Here is a 12115-nt window from a genome sequence, read left to right on the forward strand (position 1 = left end):
CATAAAGGACGTAAGGAGCCGACAGAATGATGCTAGTAGTCGCCTGAAGTGATTTAGATCGCTTATTTATTGTACTCGCACCTATGACAAGCAACCGACGTCACGCTAGTACAATCCTCCACATCGTCCTATCTCGCGAAAACGAGATATCCCTCTTCGCGCAGCTATAAATACTCGTATTTCCGGACTCGCTCCCCATAATACTAATAATGACATTCGCGAACTACATGGACTTCCCCGCGCTCAGGTACTAAATTCGATGTAACTAAAAGTAAAACACACATGCACTACATCTACAAATGTTAGTGAGAAGAGCCGAGACATATTCAATAGTTTAGGCCCTGCCTGCGGGACTACAGATCGGAAGAGTGCAGAAATTGTATTACATTCCGAAGTGGTACTCGACGACTGCTGTGATGGGTCGTCAATGCCCACGACTGCTGTGATGGGTCGTCAATGCCCTGATTTAATTACCCATTCCTCACATTTGCTTCGACTACCTCAATTTTACATTTTTGAATCACTGTTCTTTACAATAAATGTTAGTATTCACGCAAACTACGTATTCTAATATGTAAATACATTAATCACAAAATGCTACGTCAGTTTGAGTTTTGAATTAAGTACTGGTGCCGATAAGGTGTGGGAGAGGAGTTGCGATACAAGCGAATGCTTTCTTCATTTACGCTTGTGGTACATTTTGACATTGGATAGTAAAACAAGGGTTCAATGTAGAATGCTACTGGAAGATTTTAGAAGCCACAGCCATCTGGCATTTTGAATTCTGAGGTTTTATGCAAAGTAACTCTGGATGCTTGTTGCTAGTCGACACCCACTATATGTTGTGCTAACTTCAAGTATTTACTGAACTGATACATCTTTCGGTGCGCAAGAACAGGATTTGGTTTCCTTGCGAAGATTCTAACTATTGTTTCTGTACCCTCGCTGCGAATGCCCTTGTGCTTAGGTATAACTGAATATTTTTTAAGCACTATCTGTGTTAGTGGATGGCAAGCCACGTGTAAATATCAGCAAAATAAATCTACAGATGACGGAAAATGTCTCAATGGACATTTGATCCCAAATTGTCTCTCATACGAGTCCGCTATCTTAACTGCTGCGCCATCATCGTGGATGCGAAAGGAAAAGATCTACGTTCTAATCCCGAACAGCGTAAGGGTCAAATCCGGCAGTAATGTTCATTCCATCGTACAATTCACTGGTGGCTGGAAGGTTTCATTTCACACCTTCCAGAACGTCCTTCCTGTCGGCCCCATCACTCGTTGGCCTCAGGTACTCCATTCCGATAGCTGCGGGGTCAGCGTGTTAGATTGATAACTGAAGGGGCCTGGGTTTGTTCCCGGTCGGAGCGGGATTTTTTTTTTTTTTTTTTTTTTTGAGCTCTGGAATTGGGTGCTGTGTTGTCCTTATCATCGTTTTGTCATAACTGCCACGAAAATCGCCAGCAAGGCGTCGTATAGCATATTTAAACGTATGTAACTTCGAAACAGAACACGGCATAACCTCACTGAATCTTCTCAGTTGTCGTAACATTCTGTCGTATCTTCTTTCTACTGCTGACATGGCTATATAGGCATGTCCCGAAAGCATTATTTTATATTAAAGAAAGCCTCATACAGGTAAAACTGAGAGCGACAGTGATCTGTGATTTGTGTAATCTTTGTTCTGACTATCTCGTATGCTTGGTGCTCTGAAGCTTTCTTTTATTAAAAGACTTCTTAGTGTACGTCACGAACGGCATTTAAATATTTAATTGTCAGATCGGTATTGGCGCGTATAGCCTAGCGTCAGTTGCATGTATTATGTACGTCCTTATCAAATAAATTAAAAATCTCTATGACGTCAAAAGTGATGTGGATTTCACAGAGGTCGTCGTGGGTGCATACTACCGCTGCCAAATGCTATACGGTCACACCTCCTTATCACTCCGGATAATTACTGTCAAGGAAGTGTTGCCGTTAAGGGTTTGACGGCTGTAACATGTACTCTTGACGACCTGTGTACAGTGAGATCCGCATCTTTTCACATCATAGAAATTTTATAACTGATACCCATGTTATTTGACACGGAGGTGTATAATACAGGGTGTCAAAAAATTATTTCGTATTCTAAGACGTACTGGTATGAACCACAAGAACATAAAAATGTCCAGTAAATATGGGTCTAAAATGTATATCTTATTCATCTTTCCTACTGTGAAACATCTCTTCCGCTGCAAGCTCTTTGCTATCACGAAAGACCTACAGAATCCAGTACACAAATGAAGACGCGTTCTTCAGTTATTTTCCATGGATATAGCATGCAGTAAACATCCGTTAGCATTGTTACTGTAAACGGTATTCACGGTTCTGGGTGAGTAGACGAGATATGTTTCACAATAACGAAGACGAACACATGTTGCTCTTAAGGTATGCAGTTTAGAAGCCATGTTTGTTGGACTTTTTTCTTGTTTTGGTCTACTTCTCAGAATATGGAATACTTTTTACTAACGTATATATGCCACTGACGACAGGCTTCATGCCCGATTACCAGTCGGTCAGTTGAATATCATAAATGCAGCTAATGGTGCACAGCAATATGTCTTAACAAACCTTGTTCTGTTTTTCATCGTACGAGGCATGCTCAGAAGGTAAGTGTGCTAGATCCACATCTTTCTTTTTTTTTAGAACTCCCCCGCCAGCTCGTTCCTCCACTTCAGGACCTCTTTCTGCACCTGCTGGTCGACTGAAAATTTAATTCGACTCTTTTCGTGCCTTCAGGCAGGTGGAGAGACGATATTATGAAGCCGCCAAGTAAGGGGAATGCGGGAAAGGTCCAAAACATCCCGTTGCCGTGAAACAAGCACACGCCTCTCGTCAACATTCCCCTCTTCTTGTTTTGTACGTACGTTTTCAGTTTTTTACGATCTCTCAACAACGTTGTGCATTGATAGTCTCCTCCTGAGGCAGAAATTCGAGCCCAGTGATGTCTTTTCGGTCCCAAACACTGAGGCCATGAGTTTTTGCCTGAAATTGGGGTTGTCAATTTTTTGGCAGATAGGGACGTCACTGTGACGATTGTCTTTTTGTCTCAGGCGTGTAATGAGTTACCTACTTTTCTTCTCCAGTCACAAGAGAGTTCAGAAAATCCCCACCATTCCATTAAATGGTTCAAATGGCTCTGAGCACTATGGGCCTTAACATCTGTGGTCATCAGTCCCCTAGAACTTAGAACTACTTAAACCTAACTAATCTAAAGACATCACACACATCCATGCCCGAGGCAGGATTCGAACCTGCGACCGCAGCAGTCGCGCTGTTCCGGACTGAGCGCCTAGAACCGCTCGGCCACCGTGGCCGGCTCCACCTTCCCATTAAAGTCGCTCAAGAAACATGCGGGTGCTATTGACCTGAATTTTCTTGTGCTCCCCTGTCAGCTGTTTTGCGACCCATCTTCCTCACAGTTTCCGGTACACCACCGTTTCTCTGAGCAACTCGTATAAAATATTTCTGCGGAGTTGTGGAAAAATCGCTGAAATTTCTTCCGCAGTCTATCGGCGGTTTTCACGAACAGTTCCCTCTATTTTTAGCACCAACTCATCAATCAAAACGGAACGGTTTCCACTCCACTGTTCCTCATAAACATTTGTTATACCTCCACTAAACTCCTTACCCCCACTTAAATACACTCGTTCTGTTCATAATAAATTCGTCGTTACGGTTTTGTTTCGCGAGAAAATTTCCGTAAGTGTTATTCCTTACCCGACTAGAAAGCGGATCATAGCACGTGACTTGCACATGGCGGGATTTCTTACCGACGTCTTTCACGCAACTGCACACTGCAATGTGAGTTTACGTGCTATCGTATTCCTACGATACCCATTCTGGTCAGGGGATCCCCTCTATAACTCAGTGTGGCCAACCCTCAACAAACAAAGAAACCACAGTCCATTATGGTCACAGTACACTTACTTTCTGGACATATGTCACATTTTAATTGTTAGTGTATCGCAGTTTATGAGGCGAAAATTGAGTTCCATCCCAGAATTTCCCTCAACGAGCTTGGAAAACCACCTAAAGACCACGCTGAAGCCGGCCGTTGTGACCGAGCGGTTCTAGGCGCTTTAGTCTGGAACCGCGCGACCGCTACGGTCGCAGGTTCGAATCCTGCCTCGGGCATGGATGTGTGTGCTGTCCTTAGGTTAGTTAGGTTTAAGTAGTTCTAAGTTCTAGGGGACTGATGACCTCTGATGTTAAGTCGGATAGTGCTCAGAGCCATTTGAACCACGGTGAAGCCGAACGGTGTGCAAGACCAACGGACGTTAATCCTCCGTGCCGATTCGGTCTGCGTCTAGCATACCTCCATAGCTTGCAAGTCACTGTGCTGCGCGTTTAACTGTACACTCAGGTAACGAAAGTCATCGGATAGCGATGTGCACGGACAAAGATGGTGGTAGAATCGTGTGCACGAGGTGTAAAAGGGAGCGTAGCTATCATTTAAAAAGGTTTCCGACGTGATTATAGCCGCACGATGGGAATTAACGGACTTTGAACACGGAATGGTAGTTGGAGTTGTACACATGGGACTTTCCGTTTTGGAAATTGTTAGGGAATTCATCCAGAGTGTCAAGGGTGTGCCAAGAATATCAAATATTAGGCGTTGATTACCTTTCACCACGGACGATGCAATGAGTGGCCTTCTCATAACGACCGAGAGCAGTGGCGTTTGTGTAGAGTTGTCAGTGCTAACAGACAAGCAACACTGCGTGAAATAACCGCAGAAATCAGTGTGGGACTTACGACGAACGTGTCCGTTAGGACAGTGCAGCAAAATTTGGTGTTAATGGGCTACGGCAGTAGACGACCGACGCTACCGTCTTTTCTAACAGCACGTCATCACCTACAGCGACTCTCCTGGGCTCATGATCATATACGTGGACCCTAGACGTCTGGAAAACCGTGGTCTGGTCAGATATGTTCCTGTTTCAGCTGGTAAGAGCTGATGGTAAATTGGAGTGTGGTGCAGATCCAACTGCAGCTATGGACCCAAGTTGTCAATAAGGCACTGTGGCCTGTAATGGTGTCGGCTGTGTTTACGTGGAATGGACTGGTCCTCAGTTATGTACTTGGAGATAATTTGCAGCCATTTATGGACTTCACGTTCCCAAACAACAATGGAATTTTTATGGACGACAATGTCCCGTATCATCGGGCCACAACTGTTCGCAATTGGTTTGAAGAACTTTCTGGACAGCTCGAGTGGATAATTTGACTACCCAGATCTCCCGGCATGACTCCCGTCAAATATTTATGGGACATAATCGAGAGGTCAGTTCGTGCACACAATCCTGCACCGGCAACACTTCCGCAGTTATGGATGACTATAGTGGCATCATTGTTCAGTGTTTGTGCAGGTGACTTCCAATGATTTGTTGAGTCTATGCCAAGTCTAGTTACTGTGCTAGGCCCTGTAAAAGGTGGTCCGAGGCGATGTTAGTACGTAACTCATGACTTTTGTCACCTCACAACGAAACTCCCCCTCCCACTCTCCTCAGATTTAGTGGTAAGAGGGTCCAATGGACAGCCCGTCAAACTGAACACGCAAGAAAAAAGAAAGAAGGTGTACTGAGGTGTGAAATAAAGCAAAATAGGAACAGTAAACCGCCCAAGCACAGAAAGTGCACCATAAAGGAGGCTGAAATAGCCAATGCCTCGTGGTTAAGTAGCCGGCACGTTAGCTCAGCGTGTTCGGTCCTCTGTAATAACAAATCTGAGTGAACCGATCAACAATGAACTTAAACGGTTGTCACGGGACGTCCGCCCCGAACGAATGCGACGAACAGTATCAGACCAACAAAAAATAAACAGTGCTCACGGTGTTTGAGCCGCCCGTTGTGGCCGAGTGGCTCTAGGTGCTTTAGTCTGGAACCGCGCGACCGCTACGGTCGCAGGTTACAATCCTGAATCGGGCATGGGTGTGTGTGATGTCCTTCGGTTATTTAGGTTTAAGTAATTCTAAGTTCTAGGGTACTGATGACCTCAGATGTTAAGTCCCATAATGCTCAGAGTCATTTGAACCATTTGAACGGTGTTTGACTACAAAGCGGACGAGCCGTGTTCTGTTTGTTGTATTCACATTTGTGTCTGCATCGTGCTATAATGTCCGTTTGCAAGAACGAGGCGTAAGGAAGGGACCTATAATGAAAGCTGATTCTGCACTACTACTGTATTAGCAGCCGAAAGGAAGTGGCTTTTGAATGAGAAAAGCGAACGTTTGATGGCAAGGCGACAAAACCGAATCCTCGACCGGGAAACACGACTGTTGTGTTATACACGGCAACGTGTGTCGTTTGATAGGAATTTCTTTAGATGCACCTAATTTGCACGCCTAGTGAGTGAGAGATGCCTTCTTGCCCGATTCAGGTGTTTGTGTGAATGTGAACACTCCGAAGGGAATGATGAACACACGATAGTTTGTCACATAAGCTGCAACAAATAAACGTATCAGTTTCACAATCACAGTCTCTCTAAGCTCTGTCATATCAGATGTTTTTAACGTTTTTGAAGTTGCCTTCCGTTTTGGAAGTATTGACTCTTGAATTCCTTTGATGTAACGTACTTCATACCCGTTTACTTGTTGTTTTCATTTCTGTGACACGTCTATGTGGCACCTCGCCCGCTCTCACTATTCATCATATTTACTTGCGACGGTAAAAAACTCGTCCGTTTTGTATCCATCGCCGTGATCACTTAACCACGACGCCTTTGTCTTCCACTTAGCTCGATGTTCCACTTGTTAACGCTGAACCTTTCACTGTCTGTATTTTACATTTTTTCGCAGTTCAGTACACCTGCTTACCAATAAATCTAATTGGGGGCGGAGGGGGGGGGGGGGATGCAATGGCAAGATTCCCTTGTCAGTGTGTCATGAGATCTCCAGAGCGGGCGGTGTGCTGATCTGAATGTCCATACACTCTGTGACCAAAATGGTACTGAAACAGAGGATGACAGACTAAAGACCGAAATACTAAACGTCTTTTTCCAAAGCTGTTTCACAGAGGAAGACTGCACTGTAGTTCCTTCTCTAGATTGTCGCACAGATGACAAAATGGTAGATATCGAAATAGATAACAGAGGGATAGAAAAACAATTAAAATCGCTCAAAAGAGGAAAGGCCGCTGGACCTGATGAAATACCAGTTCGATTTTACACAGAGTACGCGAAGGAACGTGACCCCCTTCTTGCAGCGGTGTACCGTAGGTCTCTAGAAGAGCGTAGCGTTCCAAAGGATTGGAAAAGGACACAGGTCATCGCCGTTTTCAAGAAGGGACGTCGAATAGATCTGCAGAACTATAGACCTATATCTCTAACGTCGATCAGAATCTTGGAACAAGTATTATGTTCGAGTATAATGACTTTTCTGGAGACTAGAAATCTACTCTGTAGGAATCAGCATGGGTTTCGAAAAAGATGATCGTGTGAAACCCAGCTCGCGCTATTCGTTCACGAGACTCAGAGGGCCATAGACACGGGTTCCCAGGTAGATGCCCTGTTTCTTGACTTCCGCCAGGCGTTCGATACAGTTCCCTACAGTCGTTTAATGAACAAAGTAAGAGCATATGGACTATCAGACCGGTTGTGTGATTGGATTGAAGGGACTATCAGACCAATTGTGTGATTGGATTGAAGAGTTCCTAGATAGCAGAAAGCAGCATGTCATTCTCAATGGAGAGAAGTCTTACGAGGTAAGAGTGATTTCAGGTGTGCCGCAGGGGAGTGTCGTAGGACCGTTGCTATTCACAATATACATAAATGACCTTGTGGATAACATCGGAAGTTGATTGAGACTTTTTGCGGATGATGCTGAGGTATATCGAGAGGTTGTAACAATGGAAAATTGTACTGAAATGCAGGAGGTTCTGCAACGAATTGACGCATGGTGCAGAGAATGGCAATTGAATCTCAGTGTAGACAAGTGTAATGTGCTGCGAATACATAGAAAGAAAGATCCTTTATCATTTAGCTACAATATAGCAGGTCAGAAACTGGAAGCAGTTAATTCCATTTATCTGGGAGTAGGCATTAGGAGTGATTTCAAATGGAATGATCATATAAAGTTGAGAGTCGGTAAGGCAGTTGCCAGACTGAGATTCATTGGAAGAATCCTAAGGAAATGCAATCCGAAAACAAAGGAAGTCGGTTACAGTACACTTGTTCGCCACTGCTTGAATATTGCTCGCCAGTGTGGTATCCGTACCAGATTGGGTTGACAGAAGAGATAGAGAAGATCCAACGGAGAGCAGCGCGCTTCGTTACAGGATCATTTAGTAATCGCGAAAGCGTTGCGGAGATGATAGATAAACTCCAGTGGAAGACTCTGCAGGAGAGACGCCCAGTAGCTCGGTACGCGCTTTTGTTGAAGCTTCGAGAACATACCTTCACCAAGGAGTCAAGCAGTATATTGCTCCCTCTTACGTATATCTCGCGAAGAGACCATGAGGATACAATCAGAGAGATTAGACCCCACCACACAGAGGCATACACGAACAATACCAGACTGGAATAGAAGGGAGAACCAATAGAGGTACTCAAAAGTACCCTCCGCCACACACCGTCAGGTGACTTGTGGAGTGTGGATGTAGATGTAGATGTAGATGTAGTACGTAACAGAAAGCACTTCGACCATAGTTTCCTTGTTCCACGAGTGCTCGGCGCACTGAAACAATGGACTCTTTGCCGTGCTGAGATAGCGGGTTCTGCGAAGCCGTCACTGCCGGCGGCCAGCGCCGCGGGGAAGCACTGCGGGCAGAAGGTGTGACGCAAGCGGGCGGTGATGCGGCCGTCGCGAGGTCAGCGGGCGCGGGGGCCCGCATCCGAGGTGCGCGCGCTGGACCTTTCCTCGTACGGCGCACGGGGAACGCGAGCAGGGCAGTACAGACAGATTTCGACACCGCTGAGATGGCGCAACCTTGCTGACCGGAGCACTCGCTGACTGCACTGCGCAGTGCTCTGCTTACAGTATCCTCACTTTGTACGAGGTCGTTTCCTGCTAGACGCCGAAATCGCACCGTCGTGTTTACAAACCGGTATCTGGAAGGCGAGGTATTTTGCGGAAAAGCGAACTGAATGTATGACCAGGGTTTATGCCCGATTTACTTGTTCCACTTCACCGCTCCTGATCCGGACTTTGATACTGATTTTACATCTCCCCGGTCGAATATTTTGTAGATTAGACATTGAGGGAGACAGCGTACACTCCATTGTGCAGAGTGATACCGTAATGATGTTACAAACTTACAAACTTTCAGGGATGACTTAGAACGTAAATGTATCGATAGGATGAAGCAAACAGCTTGGTGGAATGACACAGTCAAGGCAGCCTGTAAAAGGAAAAAGAAGGCGTATCAAAAATGGCTACATACTAGAACTCAGGTAGACAGAGAAAGTTATGTTGAAGAAAGAAACAAACCCAAACAGATAATTGCAGCAGCCAAGAAGAAATCTTGGGAAGACTTTGGAAACAGGTTTGGGTCAAGCTGCTGGGAAACCATTCTGGAGTGTAATTAGCAGTCTTCGAAAGGGAGGTAAGAAGGAAATGACAAGTATTTTGGACAGGCCAGGAAAACTGCTGGTGAATCCTGTTGATGCCTTGGACAGATGGAGGGAATATTTTGAAGAGTTGCTCAATGTAGGTGAAAATACGATCAGTAATGTTTCAGATTTCGATATTCAATGGGATAGGAATGATGATGGAAATAGGATCACATTTGAGGAAGTGGAGAAAATGGTCAATAGATTGCAGTGCAATAAAGCGGCTGGGGTGGATGAAATTAAGTCGGAACTCATCAAATACGGTGGAATGTCAGATCTTAAATGGTTACACAGGGTAATTGAAATGGCGTGGGAGTCGGGACAGGTTCCATCAGACTGGACGAAAGCAGTAATCACACCAATCTTTAAACATGGAAACAGAAAAGATTGTAACAACTACAGAGGTATCTCTTTAATCAGCGTTGTGGGTAAAATCTTCTCAGGTATTGTTGAAAGGAAAGTGCGAGTATTAGGTGAGGACAAATTGGATGAAAATCAGTGTGGGTTTAGGCCTCTTAGAGGTTGTCCGAACCAGATCTTTAGCTTACGGCAAATAATGGAGAAGTGTTATGAGTGGAACAGGGAATTGTATCTATGCTTTATAGATCTAGAAAAGGCGTATGACCGGGTTCCTAGAAGGAAGTTGTTGTCTGTTCTACGAGATTATGGAATAGGAGGCAAACTTTTGCAAGCAATTAAAGATCTTTACATATACAGTCAGGCAGCAGTTAGAGTTGACGGTAAATTGAGTTCATGGTTCAGAGTAGTTTCAGGGGTAAGATAAGGCTGCAACCTGTCTCCACTGTTGTTCATATTATTTATGGATCATATGTTGAAAACAATAGACTGGCTGGGTGAGATTAAGATATGTGAACACAAAATAAGCAGTCTCGCATATGCAGATGACTTAGTTGTGATGGCAGATTCGATTGAAAGTTTGCAAAGTAATATTTCAGAGCTAGATCAGAAATGTAAGGACTACGGTATGAAGATTAGCATCTCCAAAACGAAAGTAATGTCAGTGGGAAAGAGATATAAGCGGATTGAGGGCCAAATAGGAGGAACAAAGTTAGAAGAGGTGGACGGTTTCAAGTACTTAGGATGCATATTCTCACAGGATGGCAACATAGTGAAAGAACTGGAAGCGAGGTGTAGCAAAGCTAATACAGTGAGCGCTCAGCTACGAGCTACCCTCTTCTGCAAGAAGGAAGTCAGTACCAAGACTAAGTTATCTGTGCACCATTCAATCTTTCGACCAACTTTGTTGTATGGGAGCGAAAGCAGGGTGGATTCAGAGTATCTTATCTATAAGGTTGAGGTTACGGATATGAAAGTAGCTAGGATGATTGCAGGTACTAGTAGATGGAAACAATGGCAGGAGGGTGTCCACAATGAGGAAATCAAAGCAAAACTGGGAATGAACTCCATAGATGTAGCAGTCAGGGCGAACAAGGTTAGATGGTGGGGTCATGTTACTCGCATGGGAGAAGCAAGGTTACCCAAGAGACTCATGGGTTCAGCAGTAGAGGGTAGGAGGAGTCGGGGTAGACCAAGGAGAAGGTACCTGGATTCGGTTAAGAATGAGTTTGAAGTAATAGGCTTAACATCAGAAGAGGCACCAATGTTAGCACTGAATACGGGATCATGGAGGAATTTTATAAGGGGGACTATGCTCCAGACTGAACGCTGAAAGGCATAAACAGTCTTAAATGATGATGATGATGATGATGATGATAATGTATCGATTTGAGATACGTGACTCTGGTCCGGAAACGACTGAGTCGGTAGTTACATCCTACTACAAAAAGGAAAACGACGGACCACAAAGGAGCTATGCAGATTGGTCACAAACTAATTTTCGTACAAATATCGACAACTCTGGCGGATGATGGATGCTGCAGTTTTACCGTGCAGCTGTCAAGGATAGTAAAGAGGGGACACGGGGATAACAGGATATGAAGTCTCCGCGAACATCATTCCGTGTTCTCAGTTGGACAGCATCCATGCCTCGCCGACAGGCGCGGGAACAATATACCCAGGTGTCAGCATTTGAGAAAGGACGTGCAATTGGACTCAAAGAAGCTGTTTGGAGTGATCGGCCAATCGCTCGACATTTGAACAGGTGTGTTGTCATTATTCGACGATGTTGGCAATAACGAGTGACACATGGCCGAACACAGCGTCAAGGAAGCGGTAGACCTAGAGACTGGTTCAACTGGCTCTGAGCACTATGGGACATCTGAGGTCATCAGTCCCCTGAACTTAGAACTACTTAAACCGAACTAACCTAGGGACATCACACATATCCATGCCCGAGGCAGGATTCGAACCTGCGACCGTAGCAGTCGCGCACTTCCGGACTGAAGCGCCTAGAACCGCTCGGCCACAACGGCCGGTGGTAGACCTAGAGGGGAGACAGAAAGTGATGACAGAGAGGCAATCAGAGCCGCAGATTCATCATTATCTTCGATCCGATGTGCTAATGGTGCTTCAGTGACCGTAAGGACCATTAATAGGTGGCTCAC

General features: G+C 45.0%; 1 protein-coding gene across 1 annotated transcript in view; it reads left to right on the forward strand.

Annotated features, from left to right (window-relative positions):
* Window positions 1–12115, forward strand: part of LOC126188693 (FMRFamide receptor-like) — a 142029-nt gene that overhangs the window by 7969 nt on the left and 121945 nt on the right. The window contains exon 2 of the mRNA XM_049930300.1: window positions 8764–8877. Within this exon, the coding sequence (XP_049786257.1) occupies window positions 8764–8877 (114 nt within the window). The remainder of the gene's footprint in view (window positions 1–8763; window positions 8878–12115) is intronic.

The sequence above is a fragment of the Schistocerca cancellata genome, chromosome 5, assembly GCF_023864275.1.
Source record: "Schistocerca cancellata isolate TAMUIC-IGC-003103 chromosome 5, iqSchCanc2.1, whole genome shotgun sequence".
In the NCBI taxonomy this organism is placed as follows: Eukaryota; Metazoa; Arthropoda; class Insecta; order Orthoptera; family Acrididae; genus Schistocerca; species Schistocerca cancellata.